Below are 20,195 nucleotides of genomic sequence, written 5' to 3'. Positions count from 1 at the left end.
TGTTTTCTGCATGAGAACCACTCGTGCAGCTTCTTAGAACCTTGCACAGCAATTGAGACATAGGAGAACATGGAAAAATCTACTCAGAAAATAATCTGGCCTCCTTTTATTTTACATGTACATACATACATACACTGAAAAAATATATTGCCTAGCCAAGGAACCACGCACAAGATTAATTAGGGCAAATGGCAATTTAAACACTGAAGGAAAAGAGATCAGCAAAATATCAGCTTGTTTGTTTGCTTTAATCTTCTAAAAAGACCAAAATAGATTAGTTTTTGTTGAGGATTTTACATGTCCCAGAACTGTGAAATGTCCAAGAATGAAGCACTTAGGCAAATGTGTGAAAGTAGATGTACTGGTATCTTACCAAACAACTTTTTCACAAATTTGTGAGAAAGAAAGGCCCTTTCTGCAGTACCAAAATGAAACCATCTTTTGAAAAGGAAACACAAGTCACCTTGCACCATGCTCCAGGCAACTGAAAATAAGGTTGCTACAGGGAATCACAGGAAACAAGTGCTGTCTACACCAGCTTCTGAGGTGAGAGCGCCAGGGAAATGGAGCAGTCAGTCTCTTGAACTTGCTGATGCTGAAAAGGGAAGTTTTCTGTTTGCACCAGTTGCTTACCAAGAGAGGGGAAACATTTTTTCCCCAGTTTGTGATTTCTGGCCTTTATACCATGCCTAGTAGCCAACACTCAGGAATTCAAGGGAAGCCAGAGAAATCTGCTGTAGCTCCTAAGTCACAGGAATGGTTTTGTGCAAATTCTGCCCAGACAGCCTCAGAGTCACCATAATATATGCTGCTAGCCTCAAAGAGTTACTGCCAAGGACTACCACAGATTTCTTTGGGCAGATTTCTCCTGCTCCTCCATATATGTGATTTATTTCAGAGCTAACCAAATGGCTGATTTCACCTAAATTCAGACAACTGCCAAGCTTTGCCTGGAACTTGATAAAGTCAGAAAGATACAGACTGAGAGCCAACCAACTGAATGGAGGCACGAACTAATGTTACATTTGCAGGAGCTGTAACCAGGACTAACTTTACAGAGAAAAACACTCACAGGTTACGTTCCTTTTCACCCTGTAGTAAACACCTAATTCAAATTTGTTCCTGTTGCCCCATATTCAATCCTGTAATTCAAGAAGAGTGCTGCATTTCTCTGCTTTGCAGGGAGCAGATTAATTGTGCAGTGCAAATCTCACCCATGAAGCCAGCACTGCTGGCTTGCCCAGCAAACCCAGACCCAGACAGTGCTTCCAAAAAGAGCAGCAGAAAACTCACACAGAGACTCAGCAGACATTTAACCCAACACCTCTCTCCCCTCTTGCCCAGTGTCATTGAGGGAGCCATGTAACTGGGGATACTCACTCCTCTTGTGTATAGACACTGGTACTCACAGTTTAGGATTTGCAAGGAATTTTTAAGGATTTATAAGGATTTTTTTAATGAGGATTTTCTTTTCCTTAATAGGCTAGGATTAGGGAACTCTTCTGCTATTGATAATCTTAAATTTCTCTCCCCTACCAAAGTCATGCAGGACTGTCTGTCCCTTTTCTGTTATACCCAAAAAGCAGATACTTTCTACCTGTTATACAAAGTTCCCTCCTGAGTCTCCAGGAACACTGTGCAAAACAGCAGTATGAAATTCCTGCACTTTAGGGGCTCTGAAAGCACTGGTGGAGATGCCATTCCTAACAAAGGCAGCTGCCCACTGCTACCCACCCAACATCCTCAGCCAGATCCCAGACTTCAGCCCCCATGTTAACTGCTGCTGCTGCCATCAATTTAAGTAGCTCTCAGACTAACAGAATTTTTAGCATCAACTTTCTACTCATATTTTATGCTAAGCAAAAGCCACAGACTCAGGTTCTTCCATGAAGTGGCAGTCTCGTCACCATCTGGCCAAAGGGACTACAACAGGCAATTGCTGCTACTGACATCTAATTTTTTTCTATTTTACCTATGCAATTTGAAATAAGACTCCTAAATCCTCAAATTTTCATCTTGTAATCCTTATTAATAGCTTTTATACTCATTTTTATGGCCATTATCTTTTTTCACCACCCCCTTTTCACTGACTGGATTTTAAAAAGCTCTACTGAATTTGTACTTTGGGACTTTGAAAATATATTTCTCCAGAATATCCTTCCAAATAGCCTTGATAAACACTAATAGATCATAAATAATCAAACTTAACATGTAACTAATTATGCTCTTCTGGGAGGCTGGTCCATTCAAACACATTGATCCCATGAGCAAGAGGTGTGCAGCCAGGGCTGGCTCACAAACATTTTGAGATTAAAAACTGAAACTCCTCATAGTCCAAGTGATTTCTATTCTCAATAAAACTGGGGTTAAAGGCAGAAAAATGTCATCCTGTCTTGTAAAGCAGCTTAGCACATTTACTAAATGCCTCTGGGAGAAGCATCCCTTTTTCACCAGAGTTTTATGTGACCAATTCAGCTGTAACAGTTCTGGCTACTTTACTATCGACAATTTGACAAGTGGACTCAAACGAGAAATATTTTGTGATTTCCTTTCACAAACCTAGATGGGGGAAACATTAAATAGAAATTGAAAACCAAGTTCCATTGGCATTTTTCTTTTGGACCTATTTTCCCTGGGAATTTAACTTTATTTTTAGAGGAATGTTCCAATAGACCGCAGGAAAGATAACACTTGCTTCATTTCCCTTCCCTCCAGCCTTAAACATTCAGGATTTATACAGTTATTTTTATTCTTTTCAGATCCTGCAGCCTTGCCTGCTTACAAAGTGTAAGAGGTAGACAGATAATTGTACTATTTCACTAGTAAACAGGGAGCTGAACATGAAACTGAGCTCAGAATTGGAAACCCTGTCAAAGTGTTGGTGAATCATTGTATGAAATAAATTGTTCACTTTCTGTTCAGTCCATTAGCTACAAGGATGGAAAGAATTGCTCTCACAACGCATAATGCTGCAATTTCCTATATTCACTTAGCACTTCCCCTTTCCCTTCTGCAAATCAGAGGCATTACATCTGAGGTTTAATTTGCTGCCTCTAACCATGTTTTCATTCCTAACTTTGACAGACCAAGCTATCACTCAGTGAAAATGCTCCAGCTTTTACATAGCATTCATGAGTACAGTGCTCTTCCTCCCCACTGGAAATAAGGTAATGGCAAGAAAACAGAGAAATAAATAGAGGTTCCTATGCCTGTCCAGCTGCAAACAGACCGCCTTTTGTTTCTCCTGAGCTTTTTGAGAAACAGTGTAACAAAACTGAATTCACATGAATCCCATATCATCTGTATGCCAGATTTTGTGATGGCATTCTGATGAGAAAAATCAATACTTGCCTATAGGTACCACACAGTTGCCCATGCCTTTTCTTTATAAGTCTGAGGGCACCACTAGCTTTTTTTTTTAACAGTCCCAAGTGTTAGGCTTCCTAAGCAACTTCTTATTTAAAGCAGTTCTGCTTTGAAATGGGGCAAGGGAGATTGTGTTGGCCCCACTGAGCACCGTGAGTACCCTGGAAAGCTTCACTCCAACAGTGAGGCTGGGCTTAGCACCTCAGAGCTGTGCACTACCACACTGTGCCCACTGTAACTCCCCCATGGAGCCGCACAAGGCCGCCCAGCTCCGCACAGCGGTGTCCCACCAGGGAAACACCCTGGGTGGGCACAGCAGGGACAGCTCACACAGCCCTTCAGATCCACTACTGGCCTCACAGAAGAGAAGGGACAGTCAAGAATGATGCCCCTCAGAACACCTGCCCAAGGACCACAGTGGGAAGGGGGCATAGATGGATGGTGCTGGTGGGCCTCTATTTCAATTGTTTTTTTAAAAAGCATTAGCCAGGTATGAAATTATTTGAAAAGAAGAGCTATGGAATAAAATTCTTGGAACTTCCCAACCTCTCTCTACTACCTTCCCTGTACATATGACAGTATGTGTTAAGTGATCCCGCTACAGAGACACCCACAGACAAAGCCTGAGGAGTTACTCTGTACAAACAAGTCACAGAAGACAAGCAGTGGCCTTCTGAGGCCTCAGGAGCAGCTCAGAGCAGGAACTCTTCCCTGGGATTAAGACAGCTTCGCAACTCCTGCCCCTGTCAATTAGCTCAGGCCAAGTCTGCCCTTGGGTGCATGAACTGTGATGACCAGCACTGGGAAGGAGCAGTGAATGACATCTCAGAAAACAGCAGACCGTGTTGCCTCTTCACCTTCTGTGCACTGCATTTTTATTCTGAAGACAGCATTTTCTTTTTTAAAATGTCTGCAAATTAAGTAAGGAACAGGCTTTGCATGTTTGACTTAACAGCTCTAGCTCCTGTCCCAGCAGACATGGATCTGTCTCAGAAAACAGTGGCTGGATTGAGACCTGCAGGTAAAATGTAGCTTTTCAGTTCAGCAACTAGAAAATCTATTTTGAGCAAATTCCAATTGAACTGACTGATGCTGGCACTAAAACATCTCTTGGAACATGTGCTGGCTTTGCAGCAGTTGAGATTTTTGTTCCTATCTGATGAGAGATGCTTGCTTTTTCAAAACTCCACCTTCAAATGATCTAGAGGGGTAATCATTAAAAGGGAACTCAACCAAATAGTTCCTCCTGAGAAATTCTGCTGGAGTGGCAAATCCACTGTGTGTATAACCTTAAACTCATTTACCATTAACTGACCTTATTCACATCTCTGAGGTTTGCAATTCACTGCAAGGAGGGTGCTGAAGGAGGGTAGCACTAGGCGTAGCCATCAATTGTAAAGCCCTGGGAAATGCAGCATCACATCTTCAGCATTACTCTACTTTCATGTAAAGTGGCAAGACTGAGTAGGGAGTTTGGTGACAGCTAGAATAGTTTAAGGCAGAAAAGAGCATCAACCATTTCATAATTAACATATCTCTTTATAATTCTTATCAAAAATAAAATAGTACCATATTCTAAAACATTTTATAAGAAATAAAAGTGATTTTATTTGTGTCATGCTGGTCTCAAATCACCCACATTTTCTCCTGTGGGAAAACAGGGCTGTTTGGCTCTAGGGTGCTTTATTGCTGTTCTGTTATCAGGATTGTATTCACACAGGAGCTCACACAGAGCCAGTGATTAGGTACATTTGGGTTGTGTTTCAGGTCATGGGCCAGGTTAACGTGGACTGAAATCTTCCTCCTGCTGCTTCACAAACTCAACTCCTTACCTCCAAAGATGGAGTGTGGCAATGGCAGTTTCCTCTCCATTATTTTTTCTGGACATTTGAGATTTCTGACTACATTAAAAAAATGTCCACCAGAATATCCATCACCCACTTGCATCTCAAAATATGGAACTGTATAACCCATTTCATACTTATTCCACCTGAATAGTCCCATGTGGCCCAAATTCCAAGTAGATGCCAGCACTTATTTTCAGTCTTACCTTAACATCTCAGCAGTTGTCAAGGAAATATAAATTCTTACTCTAAGGTGTTGGAGGGTCTTTTAAAACTAAATATAGTTGTTTTGAATAGATATTACTAAATTCTGATTTTTTTGTCTACGTACCTTTTCTAGAGAACCACATACAAAATATATCAACAGAGATTTCATAGAGCATTTCAATTGAGGATTTCATTGTTTAGCCTTCAAGATCATTTAAATTACAGGAAATTACCAGTAAGAATGCCATGGACATCTCTACAGCCTTTGGTATGACAACTGGAGGTACTCATTTCTAGTAACTTATTTCCTGAGATGTATATTTTTAATAGCTAATAATTCCTAGTACAACCAAGACTTTTCTCTTAGAATCCTGTCTCAAACACACTTTGAAGCCCACAAGAGGAATCTGTCATTGTTGTCCAACTCTTCACTGAGAAGGCAAGAATTTGTCCATGAAACATCTCCAGAGCTGGAGTGACTGATACCACGGAGCATAGCCATTATATAAATATTGCAGAATTACTCCCCTCACAAATGATCTGGAAACATGATCATGGGTCCTACTCAGATACAAGGGAAGCTGTCATAATTCTAAAAAGACACAGACTGTTCTGATAAAACAAGATGAAAAGTTTCCAGGCTGAGAGAGCTCGTTTCCTGAGTAGAAGAGCATTGCACTGATCCTTACCTAACTCTTAATGAGACACTAGGCTGGACAGCAGGTGCAATCCCCAAGTTCCCTGGGAAACTACAGCAGGGGCCTAGACCAAAGTTCGCTTCTGGACTAGAGCAGTGGGTTTCTTTTCCTTGGCAATCAGGGTACTTAGGGAGAGCATCCTGCTCTGTGTCCAGCTTCCACCAAGACACAAGGCTGATGTCTGGCTGGAGCACTCAAGTTCAGCAGCTTGGAAGAGCTCCAAGTTTGCTAGAGTGTTCAAGGGAACACAGTGTTCCTGACAAATTCAGGCACAGACAGAATGAAATACAATATTCTATTTTGCTTATGAAGATGAGCAGCTTTAAACCTTGTTTGTAAAAACTACAAATGTTGGTTGCTCACTCTTGGTCTTCTGCCTCTGGCAGCTGTAACTAGCAGGTGAGTCACACACAGAGCTCTCCCAAATGGCTGATGAACTTGAAATAGAGCACCCCAGTGATCATATATAGGGCTACACTCAGACCATGGATCCTATTCATTCCCTAAGGAAAGACAGAAAGATGAAGAGCCACTCTTTAGGGTTGGTGAAAGACTGAAGGAGGAGGCAAAAGTGTGGTTGACATATAAATACTCCACAGTGGTGGCTGTTGATCATTACTGCTCTTCTGAGCTGTCTGAAGCCTTTTCCAGGCTGGAACTTCAAGATATTGTATGGCCTCTCCTCTGGTCTCAAGATGGGACTGAGTGTGCCTGTCTCTCTCCTGAGAGACAGCAGCCTGAACGGTTCTCTTGAAAAATTATGGAGGCTCTGCAGCCTCCCCAGACAATGTCCCCCACATTTCACTGTTATATAACTGAATGTTCCTTTCCTGCAATTTAAGTCCATTCGTTCTTGAAGTTGGAGAACAGTTTGTCCCTTCCATTTTGCAGCTATTTCTATGTGTTTGAAAAAGGTTATTGCATCTCCCCACAGTCTCCTCTACTCCAAACTATGCAATCACAGCCTCCCAGTTGATCACACAGAAGCCAAGCTGCTGCTGGCTGGTGATAGCTTTCAGTAACTGCTGACTGGACTGGATTTGTACCAGCAGCCTGTAGGTGAAAGCCTTCAGCATCTTTAGTCCTCTGAGCCAGGCTGTCCTTTCAAAGACGGGAAACTTTTTTCTGCAATCCATTATAGTACATCACTGAATACGTACTACAGTACAATAAATTTCTGGAATTTTTTCCATCGCATTAGGATATCCTAACAAGTGGAAAGGAAAAGACACCTTATTTCACGAAAGTGCATTTTAGGGCCAAATTTAAAACAAGATTCCCAACAGATCTTGAAGAGTGGAGAGGGAAAACACAATATTTTATGTTAACACCTTCCACATTCCACCCCCTTTACTGAGCAAATTAAATGAAACGCATGAACCATGTCTTGGTTTGCAAATGAAACTTGGTATTTGTATTTGCTGTCATGTCTCAGAGTGTTGTTTTTCATTTTAGGCTTTGCATGGTAGTAAACACTGCAACGGTTTACATTCATTAAGCTCGGGCCCATTTACTCTGTGCAGGCAAAGCAAGTGCATATATCTCAGACCCATAAAGCATCAGTTCAGAATTACACAGGAAATAAATGAGACTAAGCCAGAAGTCCAATTTCCAGAGTCCAGCTCACTAAAGCTAAACAAGTACCATATATAAATATGGCCTTTTCCAAATAAAACGTTAGTGTAATTTGATAACTGTCAATAATTCCCTCATTATGCCTAAATGAGCTTGTCATCCAAGGAGATTGCTGCATGGCTGATCTTAATTTGCTAATAAAAACCACAGAGAAGAATTCAGCTAAGCTGAAACTATGTGATTCATAAAAGTGCAACAGTGCACTTTTTAAAGCATTTCTTCCCAGTCCTGGCTCCTGACTGGCTGAAGCCCAAAGCCAGTTTGCTCTGCAGCCTGTAAGATGGCAGCTTTGCTATGTAAGAACAATGAGTGATTGTCTCTCTAAATCACTATTATTCCTTGGCCCATTATAGTTAATTTATTTTTAATCATGTTGTATAATAGAAATAAAATCATTGGATTAAGCATATATCTAGCAGTGGGAGCCCATTATCTTTTGACAATGTTCTGTGTCATTGACATTATATCTTCACTGTAGACAGTTTCCTTGCCATCATTAGTCCTAGAATGACTATTGGATTTCAAGGGTTTCTCCCTAATCCATAATGAGATTTACTTTTTAACAGCACAAAACAAAACAAAGATATGCTTCTATTGTTTTACTGCTATGGAATCCTTATTTTAAGCTATTCAGAAAAGTCAAATACAAATCCAGATATTATAAGTATTTAAAGTTTTCTTACATAATTCTGATTCAAGGGAAAGCTTTGGTAACTTTGCAAGCTTTGAATCTTTGTTGCTTATTGTGGCTTTATTTTACTTAAGCAAGCAACAATACCTTGCCAGTTCTTGAACTAAGTAAGAGTTACTATTTCTTGCACAATGATTTTTTCAGACTGGTTAAAGCAAATCTCAGTACAGTCCATTTTCTCCAGAAAGGGCTACAAGGGGTTCATCTGATTCCATGGAAAGAAAGAGGGAGAAAGTTTCCTGCTAAGGTTGCCAGCAATTCCTCTGTGTTAAGGGCTAGCTAACAGTCAGCACTAATGTTGGGAGGTTAAAAACTCCTCCAGCATGCTGATCCCCATGGGATAACTCATCAGCTCTTCGTTTGTACCAACGGCAGTCACAGTTGAATCTAAAAGTAGATTTTTCCACACCCTATTAACAGCAGCATTAGAATGCAGCAGGGACCATCCACAGAAAAAAAGCCTTTTCTGTTATCTCACAGTTATCTTTGAGGAGGTGGCAGACATCCCTGTGAAAATTATCCTTATAGCTTGCCTCTTATTTAAGGATATGCTGGTACTATCAAGTGGTGCCTTTTTAATGCTGAAATTGCTAGCAATATTTAAGAGTCTCTGCACGACTCTTTCAGCTGGGAGAGCAGCTTCAATAGTTACCTATTTTCCATATATGTAGACAAGCTGTGACACTTTCACCCTTATTGACATGATCTGCATAAGCCATGTGGTTTCCATTAAGAAGGGTCCACACAATATAGTCAACTCTCCATTATCTTGCCTAATAGGAGAATAGAATAACCCAGATAAAGGAAAGACATGCATAATTATTACTTCCAGATAAGAGCCGACTCAAATATTTCTGCACTGTCGTCCCCAGACAGAGCTTGTACTTCTGTCAGAGCTTGCCAGCTTAGAGTTTATTAAGTCAGGCATTACCTGCATCCATCTGATACAAGCAAGGCAGCTTGGGTGTTCCTATGATTTAATCACTCCACAAATACTCTAGTAACTGAAAATCATCTCAGCCATAATTAAATAACAACTTCCTTATTCACCCTTTTATATGTTCTGATACTGGCACAGTGTAGACCCAGTCAAGCATGGCCAAGTCAAGGTTGACTGTAGAATAATGAGGAAAGGCAAACTGTGCCTGAAACACAAGAGGAGTTAAGTTCAAGACACAAGGGAATGAAGAAGACATACAAGGATGTAGAAGGACTTTGGATTCACATGTAACAGTGACGTTAAAACAAGTGCTTAATCTCTTATTTCCAGATAGCAATCTCAGAGGAAGCACTCTAGGGACTGTCACAGGTAACACATGTGAACTACAACTACCTTTCTACATGAACTATCAGAGGTTTCTTTTTTTAGTGTCTTGCAATTGCTCAGCCACATTGAACATTTCTCAGTTGTGGGTTCTCATTATGTATAATCTTCAGAGACCTCTTAGTACCAATACATATCCTTCCTAATCTCTGGTAGCTACTGGTACACAAATTGTATTGTTCAGTCACAAGAGACAAAGTTCTGTAACAGATATATGGACAACAGAGTGTCTTTACCATTAGACAAAGAAATAATGTTTTCTTACAGAGAAAATTAAAATGTGGCAAACAATTTTTTTCCAGATTCTTGCGGAAGGGAAGGGATAATGAAGAAATAAACTCAGGCCTAATGAAATCAGCAACACCATTTCTTAAACATTCAAGTGAATCATTTTGTGGAAACCAAACTGTTGCCAGGAAAGTTTTTTAATGGTATACTTGTACATGACATTGTGCTGAAGAATTGATGATCACATTCTGCCACATTCCATGTTTCATTTACAAATTAGCATTGCCTTGGTTTGTCTGCACATTACAGTTAGACAGAGCTACACAATAATGCAAGCCACAGGCCAAGCTGTAAAGGGAAAACTGATGGTTCTGATAAATTAGCCATCTCATGTAACTGGCTACAGAAAGAGCAACTGACAGCAAATCACAGTGCCAAACATATCAAATCCCTAAATATCTGTTCATTTTGCTTAAAGCATCACATACAGTGTTTAGATCACTGCGGAGGTCCTGGACAACATTTTCTATACTCCTGGTATCCTTCAGAATCTCAATGCTTTGCGTATATGGATTGAAATACACAGAGAAGGGACGATTGATTGATTTGGCGAAGTCCCTGAAAGGAAAAAAAGAAAATTAACTTCCTTTTTTTTCCCCAGCCACTAAAGAAGAGAAAATTAGATTTTTGAGTCAGGGAAAATAATTTACCTCATCTTTTCTTTGGCCTCTTCAAAACTCTCTGAAACAAAGTAAACTTCCTGGAAAGTAGTGATAAGGCACTCTTGCAAACAGGTTGTCTTTGGATCAAATGTTTTCACATTGGCCTTGTCAGATAGAGCATGCTGCAAAATACACCACAGGATCTGTTAAACTGGATTTTGATTATGCTGTGTATCTACATCAGCTGCTCCTACATACAGCTTTTATATCGCTGTCCTGTATGTTTCCCACTAATTGGTAGCTCACCTTATTTTACTTATAGCATTTTTTCTGTTTGAACAGTCAACAGAATTTGTTATTTAAAAGGCTCTTACTTATGGGAGATGGTTTTTCCCCTTAATAATAAAATAATAAAGAGGGTGTTAGAAATGCACCTGCCATGAACATACACAGACATAAATGTTCAGATGGAAAAAGAAAAATCATCAAATAACCATTTTTGAAAAATTATCTATACAATTACAAGCATATATTGTCCCCAAAATCTCATTTAACTAGCAGAATTCATCTTCATCTTGGCGGGTAAATTGGGTCTGACTAAACCATTCATGTAATCTGTACTTTACATTTTCAAGTTAAAATCATATAGTATTTTCCTGACAGTAAAAGTGAAACTACATATCTGAAAACCCATTCAATAATGACAATGTATTGCAAGACAGTGAAATACATTACTCTTCTGCCACACAAACTGAGCAATAATGCTTCACATAGTACTGCAAAGAAAAAATAACTAAACAGATATAGATAATTACAAGAGATATTGGGCAGATAAGGCAAATGCTACCCAGACCAGAGATTTCTGATCAGCCTTTCTCTTTCTATGACTTTCACAAGTCACTAGAAAAGAGAGGTTCAGAACTGAAAATCAGGTACTGAGACATTTTCCAGGAAAGTGTTTTCTCACTCCCCTTTCAACTTGAATACTTGGGTTGGCTTTTGCATCTATCTTATCTTCCAGAACACACATATTTTCATTCTCAGTCCTCTGTTACAGAAGTATAAGGTAAGAAAGCAGAGCATATTTAGGTCACCTTTCAACCCTCTTTAGTCCCCTGATACCTATATAGAGTGAAGATATGAATGAAAAGCATAAAGAAATGACAGGGAGGAAGCAGATCCCTGAGGTCCGAAGGTGCCTCTGATTTCTTTACTTTCCATCTGCATGGACATTCTTTATAGTGGAGTAAAGTATTAACCTTAAGGTATTCACAACTTTTATCCTTGCTCTTGCTCATACTCATTCCTAAATCCCTGTGAAAGGCTCTGAAAATATCACACTATCTCTCAACCTGAAGTCTCCAAATAGCAGGACAGAAAACTGGAACAAGAGCCTCTTCCTCCCACCTCCTCTCTCTCCAAAAATAAATACATGAAAAATTAATGCATGGAATCTTAAAATGTCAGGGAATTAACTTTCTTTAGTACATGTATATTTTCCTTCTCACAAGGTTTGCTGTTTCTAACCAGCCATTAGTCAAACAGGTTTGAAAACAAATATAAACAATGCTCTCTCAACCATCATCCTCTTCTAAAAGGACTGCAGGAACAGACTCACCTTATTAGGTCCCTGTCTATATCCCTGTTGTCACTTTCTCTTTGCAGAACCATGTTGTTGAATGCTTATAAATTAAGGCATTTACCTCCTTTTCTCAAAATGAATTTGCCTTTTCTCACTTGGAATTATAATAGATCCCCTGGGAGGGTATCTATAGATAAAAATCTCCTCTTAAGGTGCCTTTGTGCTTCCAGGTGAGACTTGGTGGCTCAGGTGTCTAAAGCACAAAGTTTCAAAACTCTGAGTGGACTGAGTGAGGTTGATTCCTTGCAGGGAATGAAGATGATGATACTGGCCATGATTCCATAGGAACTGACTACTTCTGGCTCATGGATTCTTTGCTGTACTGTGAAAGGTTCAACAGAAAGGGGGACGTTATCAACTTCTCTACTTACTAATGGCCTCTGATGGGCCAGGTCTAGTCCTGGCCTGAAGTTATCAGCATCAAGAAGGGATCCAGCCTGTGGGCTCCAACATTGTGAACAACTGTTCTAGTCACTGAACCCTAATTTTATAAAAGGAGAAACTTTAAAGAGAAGGAAAGGCTGATGCTTTCTCAGGGATGACTACTGAGAAAGCCTTTCTAGTTATTCTCCTTAGATAATCCATATGAAATGACTGATTCTTTCTGGATCCCAGTTTAGTTATACACGAACAGAGCTGCTGTTTCACAAAGCAACTCTGCAGAGAGTGGAACATGAGGACAGCAACACATGTGCACCCTGGAAACCAAGGGTGAAGTATTCAGACATGCCTTCAAAATTAGGTGACAGCAGATGGTTATTCTTAGGATTACAGTTTGGAAACAAAAGATGTAAATTCTGGTGAATTCCCACCCAAGATCCCTGTCTCCCCTCCAAGTTCTTTTGGCTCTTAGATCAAGTAGGAATTGTCTTGGCTACCAAAGCAATGTTTCCATCTTTGCAAGTCTGGATGGCGTCTTCAAATTGCACGGCCTGGCATATGGAACATCTGCAACTGAGGTGATATTCTGACGCCAGTAATGCCAGAGATCAGCAATTGAAATGAGCCTACAGACAAACCTTCAGAGAGACCATAATCTCATGTGAAATAGAATGGTCAAGACACGGACTCAAAGCTGACCAGAGCATTTATCAGAAACTTTACAGTGCTGTAAAATGCTGGTCCTTGGCAATCTCAACATTTTGAAGTACATAAAAAAACAAAAAAAAAAATTGTCTGGTGAGTCCAAAAGCTTTCAGCTTCCAGCCTGTGTTTTTTAAATACATGCTATTCACTTATGGTTTGGTTGGACATTCAGTTCTTTAGTGAACTCAAATAAGTACCCAATATGTATTTCTCCATCAGAAACCTCTATGTTATCCACCTCCAATGAGATGTTAGGGCTAGCACTCATGGAAAATACCTTTTGGTAAAATAGGGCATCTCACCATCATGTGGATCTGTGGTAATGGTCTCTAACAGCCCATTCATACAGACTGTACTGCTAATGCTAGTAGTATTGGTGAGTCTTCTTCAGTTCAAGAAATAAAAATTTGGAGTGAAATTTTTAAATGAATCATCACTGATTCTCAGGAAAAGTAGCACTATCGGACAGATTAAGAAGTAGACAATCATTTGTACTGAAAATAAGCATAACAATAAAGAAATGCCTCCACTTCCTGCCAGATGAAAGCTTCAAAGAGTGATTGAGGTGCCTAACAATAGGTGTTTAAGGGCTAGGCTGCCTGATGTATTGTACTAAGAATGGAAGATACAGCACAGGATCTAAAGAAGCCTTTTACACATTTCTGCGGTGGCGGCTGGTCAGAAATACTAGGGCATGTCAGATGGCACCAGGCATTTACACTGCACAACTGTGAATCGTTTCCTAAGTGACCACTATCACTGACACATGAAAAAAGACTTTGGTCTTGTAATTCCTCCTTTGAGTATAAAAATGGATTGCAATAATACAACTCAGAGCTTTTCAGGTCTGAGAAAGAAAATAAATGAAACAAAACCCAAAAAGTAAAATCTTCAGCTAGAAAGGGGAAAACTTGAGATGAGTTATAAATACTGCACTGTCTGAGAAGTACAGGAGGGCAGAATAGGAACACAGGTGAGAAGCTGTGTGAGTGCCAGTACTGATTTTATCACCTTGTTTTCCCAGGGGGAGTACACAGAGTCTTGAAAAACCTGCTCTTAAATGTTTTCCTGCTTATCTACAAAATGTGTTGTGAATCTGACAGTGTCCTGTATTACCAGAAAATTTTGTTCAATTGTGTAATTTTACAGAAATTCTAGAAAAATATGGAAAATCTCACTATTTAAAGATTCTTAAAATTAACACCTGGGATCCAGGAGTTGTTTTCTTCATCCTCTTCAGAAAACAGAGCCAAAATTTGCATTTTAATATTTTTTTATAAAGTCTAATGCTGGCGCTTCTTAAATTATCATTAAAAAATACAATTGGATACTGTACTTGACTTCAAAAATTTATAGAGAGAGATTTTCAGTCTACCTCTCTGTTCAGTATAGTAGCATACAACAGGGATGTATTACTTGATCTACAGCCAACTGAAGCTGATAGGAGACTCCTTTAATGAAAGAGTTCAAGAGAGCATCATACAAATTAAATGGATTAAAGTTTCCAAAGACATTTGAACTGCTTTTTAGAAACATTTTAATAATTGAAATGTACATTATTTCCGCCTTATCTCTAAGCCCCAAATACATACTGTGTAATAGTGTTAGCTAGAGTTAACCTGACTATATTAGGCAGAACATTTTATAACTACTTACTGTATTATTCTATTCCCCCCAGGCTTCATTTTTAATCTTCTCTTTCTCGTTATTTTGTTGTGCTTTTAATTTTTTTTTTTTTACTTGATGCTTTCATAGCATGCACATAAGGAGATGCATTTTTCATTCTCTGAAATTTTAGGTCTAAATACTGAGTGGGGAAAAAGATTTAATGGGAATCCTATAGTGATGGCTGGTGCACACATTTCTCTAGCTATTTTTTTTTTTTATTTGTTACCAGAACTGTTGACCAGATTTGTGAAGTGGAGCAGTGTAATACAGAAACAGGGATAACTGAACAAGCCATTCAGTCCTCCAAACAACCCAAATATTGCTTGCCATTTCTGCCTTGCAAATAGACTCATGTACTTCTAGAAATTTATGCAAATTATACATAAAATTGGCCACCATTTTATTTCCTGTGCATACTGCTGCATTGAAAAGAGAGCTGATAGGGACAGAAGCTGGAGAAAGGCTTTTCTTCTTGCTAGCAAAAGCACATTAATAAAATATGTCTGTGCAGTCTCAAGGGCACCCTCAGTAAATTTGCTGAGAACACCAATTTGGGCAGGAGCATTGTTCTGATGGAGAACAGGAAGGCTCTGCAGAGGATCTGGACAGGATGGGTCAATGGACACAGGCCAGTTGTTGAGGTTCAACAAGCCCAAGTGCCAGGTTCTGCACTTGGGTGCCATCAAGCCCAAGCAGCAAGGAGTGGCCGGAAAGTGGCCCATAAAAAAAGGACATGAGGGTGCTAGTCAACAGCTGAACATGAGCCAGCAGTGTGCCCAAGTGACCAAGAAGGTCAATGGCATCCTGGTCTGTATCTGCAATAGTGTGGCCAGCAGGAGCAGGGCAGTGACCCTCAGTGCTGGTGAGGCCATACCTCAAGTCCTTGTCCAGTTTTGGGCCTCTCACTCAAAGAAAAACATTGAGGCTCTGGAGGGTGGCCAGAGAAGGGTAGTGGAGCTGGGGAGGGTCTGGAGCACAATGATAAGGAGCAGCTGAGGGAACAGGGTTTGTTTAGCCTGGAGAAAAGGTATCTCAGGGGAGACCTTTTCACTCTCTATAGTTACCTACAAGGAGATTGTAACCAGGTAGGGGTTGGTCTCTTGTCCCAAGTGAAAAGTGACAGGAGAAGTGGAAATGTCTTCAAGTTGTGCCAGGGGAGGTTTAGATGGGACATTAAGAAATATTTCTTCACCAAAATGGTTGCCAAACATTGGAGTAGGCTGCCCAGGAAAGTGGTTGAGTTACCATTCCTGGAAGTATCTAAATGATGTGTGGATATGGCACTTGAGGGCATAACCTAGTGGCATATGTGGCAGTGCTGGGTTAACAAATGGACTTGATCATCATGGAGAACTTTTCCAACCTAAACTAGTCTATCACTCTAAACTCAAGTTAGCAAAACTCAACATTTCAAGATCTGCCTTCCTAGTGGGAGGGATACATAAGTATTTGAGCTTCTATGGGCCACAGCCATCCCCATCTAAAGTATGGCAGAAGTTATTTTTGAAAGGATGTCTTCACTCTGACGCCTGTGAGAAGTATGAGTGTTGCACACATGACAGGGACATGTCATGGCCATGCACACTGAGTCTCCTCCTCCTCCCCACTCACCAATGCTGAAATAGCCAGCATTGTTCTCATCATTTTCAGAGCAATTGCTGCCATCAATAAGGATTTCAGTTACAATCAGGATCTCAACAACAGTCTATTAGCATGACCTTTCTTCAGGTCAAGGAAGAAAATTGCCCTCCCAGTAGAAGCTAGGAGGGAGATTGTTTTCTCAAAAAACAGGAGAAAGTGACAATGGCTTGATGCAAGGCTGTGCACCAAAGTCATGGGTGCCCAGACATCTCCTTCCCAAACACCTCCCTGATAATATTTTGCTGGCAAGAAGCACATTCATGCCAGGATTGCAGTCCAGAAATGGCTTCTCCCATGGTCATTTTATCAGAAAACTTAGTCGATTTTTAAATTTCTTTCCTTAACTTTTACCTTGCTTTCTACCCTGGAGCATATTTCCACAGACTTTTCAATATTTTTCACCTTATGAGTCCCTTCATGGAGTCTATGTCTACCTTTGGTATGCTGCTGTTCTGTTCCCACAGCACAAAAGTGCTTAGTTTATCAGTAACTGAAATTTCTAACTTAAGATCAGTATATGCAAGATCTGGTGAAATTTTGTACCTTATGATACACAAGAGGTCAAATCAGATTATCTAGTAGTCCCTTCTGGCATCATATCTACAAAATATATATGTAGTGTAGGAAAATTATATAATATTGACTTAAAGCAAAATTATTATGATATATATCTGGCCATAACACTGTGCAGATCAATATAGTCCGTTAATGTGCAGATTATTTAGCTTTTAGCATTGCTTTTCAAAATGATTATTTTTTGCATTTATACTCTGAGTTTACTGCTGAGCAAAGAACCCAGATCTGGGGTCACAAATGTGTGGTACCAAATATGCACACTTGACAAGAATAATGCATTTGTTTATGACATTGATGGTAGAAGATTTATTATGTTCTAGACTATTCATTTCTTCTTTTTTATGCCCTTAGATTTTGTAAATGATATGGTAGGTATTTTCAGGGTCATCACCTGGCAACCTTAACTGTTAGTTTAAATAAAAGGTCTGATTCTTTAGAGAATCCTGCAGAGTTTGGGGCGTAGCACTGAATGTTGCTGAGCCAAAGCAAAACACGTGGGGCATCTTCATCTCTTTTCATTCAAACAATTTTGCACTGTGAGTATAAAATATTGCCAGGCAGATATGGAATGTTTCAGTGGCTGGAGTATGCACAGAACTGAGAGCAACTCTAATGCAATCAAAGAAAAAAGCACTAGAGAAGGTAAATTTCTTCAACATTGTTTACTACTGGAAGTATAGCAGTTTCACTAATGAGGTGCACCCCAAATATTCACAGTTACAGGTAAAACAAATAGCAGAAAGAGACTGAGATACTTCTATTAAACTGCCAAGTAGCTCACTGAAAGCCAGCCCTGGAGGGTGGGAAGATGTGGAAACTCAAATAAACAATGCTGCAAAATAGTTTTCAATACTCTTCCATATGTGCCTTCTAAGTCCAAATGTTTACCTGCAAAGCCACTAAGAGTTCATTTGGGTCTCTGAAGATGATACTCCTCCCTCTCTTTACCCTTCCCTTCCCCCTTGCTGAGAGATGTAGTATGTCCCAAAATACTACAGCTGTGACAAAATACCTTTAGCCCATTCCCCATGTTTTCTAGGCATTAAAAGAGGCAATAAATTATCCACTTCAACTACTCACACCATGCAAGGTTAAACACTTTCACCCTTAAAAGAATAGGGCTCTATGTGTTGTGACATAGGCAAGTTCAATGTGAGTTCATATGCATTCCTTAATTTTAAATATGATTAATCATACCAGGACCTTAATGAATGCTGTTCTTTTCATATCAATAATGAATTCACTCAAGTAACTGGATTACTTAGAACAGAATCATGTCTGATTTCTAGCACTTTTTTGTGGGTATTAAAAATACGTGCTCCTCATCCAAACAAAGCTTTTAGAGCCCAAGGCACTCTTACCTGCTAGAACCCTTGAGCCCCCTTTGACAAGAAATAAAAATTCAAACAGAAATCAGTTTTTTAGTTTATAGTTGCTTTGGTACTTTGGGCCTTACAAGTCCATTTCATGCTTCAAGTGCCAGCTGATATTTCAAACAAAGCTTTTAGGTCAATACTGTATTTTAAATACGAGCTTTTTATCTTGAGAATTATAACTGTTATTTGAAAGTCAATATATTTATATACACCTATTTTTTTGTTAAGATTAAAATTTTACTATGCTTTAAGGATACATACCTTTAACTCTCCAATAGAAGACAGAAGTCCTGCCCCATAAGCACGCAGTTGTCCTTCTTGCTTGCAAAGGCCAAATTCAATGGTAAAGAAATAGCACTGTAAAATATACAGATATTCAGTACAAATAGTATAGCTGCAAACAGGCACTTCAGCAATAACAATCATACCATATTCACTTGTCTGTCCCACTTCTTAGAATTACCTACTTTGAACATAATCTCAGATAACGTGTATTGTTGCTGCTAAGTAATTTAAATGTCATGTTCAGCAGTAAGGAAGCTTGGCACAAAAATTTGGGATTTTGTTCTTTGTCTGGGTACACAAGCAGTTCACAGGAATGGCCAGCTAGGAACAGACAAGCAAGATCATTTTTAGGTATCAAAGGTACTGATAGTAACCTACAGAGGTTTTTGAAACCTTCAGAAATAAATGAGATGCCCCAAAACAGAATCCTGCAAGGCAGTTGGTCTGACTGTCTAGGAGCATTTGAAGATGTCTAAGATGTAGTTCAGAGCACTTAGTTTTAAGCTAAAGCTGATATCACTTTAAAGTCTGAAACATACTTGAGTTGAATTAAAATTAATTTACTTATATGTATGCGCTTAAGAGCATTCCTGAGTTGAGGCCTTAGTCTTCACTAGATTTTGTTCTGTCATAACTAAAGAATGAATATGGCATTTGGCTTCTTAAATTCCAGAAAGAAAATTATATTCAGTCAAATGAGTTCACTTGATCAATGAATTCATTTGAACAATAACATAGTTTTTGAGGTCTACATTCCATTAGGTAATGTATCTGACCTGTAAAAGTGATGACAAGCTGCAAAAAGAGATCTGTTAAATCAACATTACAGTATTGTATCTAATTTTGCTGTACCCACCTAACAAAGTTAAATGTTAGGAAGACCATAAGAAGTACTGACAGCCTACTGTTCACTAAATGCTAAAGATCACAGTCACTTCTGCTCTTAGGGTACTGGATTTTACTTTGTTTTTTACCACACATCACATGCTTTTTGATATTAGATCAAACATTTGAGATTAAGATGGTAACTATTCCATATTGTAAACATATGAAGGTTTTAGGAAGTTGAGATCGAAGTTATACAAAAATATTGCACATAAATATACACATATCCCTATATATATTTGTGTTTATTACATCATCTGACAATTTCAGGCTTTGCACAAAGAGGCATAACTCCACTGTACCTAGAAGATTTATATGTCTTTGCAGGAGATATAAATTTAGGATAAGAAATTACCCAATATTTTGTAGTAAATTTTAATC

At 39.3% G+C, this 20,195-nt stretch overlaps 1 protein-coding gene across 1 annotated transcript in view; it reads right to left on the bottom strand.

Annotated features, from left to right (window-relative positions):
* Positions 1 to 10,174: 10,174 nt before the first annotated feature.
* Positions 10,175 to 20,195, bottom strand: part of TPH2 (tryptophan hydroxylase 2) — a 50,070-nt gene continuing 40,049 nt past the window's right edge. The window contains exons 9-11 of the mRNA XM_064701950.1: positions 18,906 to 19,001; positions 10,704 to 10,837; positions 10,175 to 10,611 (exon numbers count right to left, since the gene is read on the bottom strand). Coding sequence (XP_064558020.1) covers positions 10,437 to 10,611; positions 10,704 to 10,837; positions 18,906 to 19,001 — 405 coding nt within the window. The 3' untranslated portion in view covers positions 10,175 to 10,436. The remainder of the gene's footprint in view (positions 10,612 to 10,703; positions 10,838 to 18,905; positions 19,002 to 20,195) is intronic.

This window comes from Zonotrichia leucophrys, chromosome 1A (assembly GCF_028769735.1).
Source record: "Zonotrichia leucophrys gambelii isolate GWCS_2022_RI chromosome 1A, RI_Zleu_2.0, whole genome shotgun sequence".
NCBI classification, from domain to species: Eukaryota; Metazoa; Chordata; class Aves; order Passeriformes; family Passerellidae; genus Zonotrichia; species Zonotrichia leucophrys.
The sequence above is the reverse complement of the archived record's forward strand: the minus strand, read 5'-3'. Positions and strand labels throughout refer to the sequence as shown.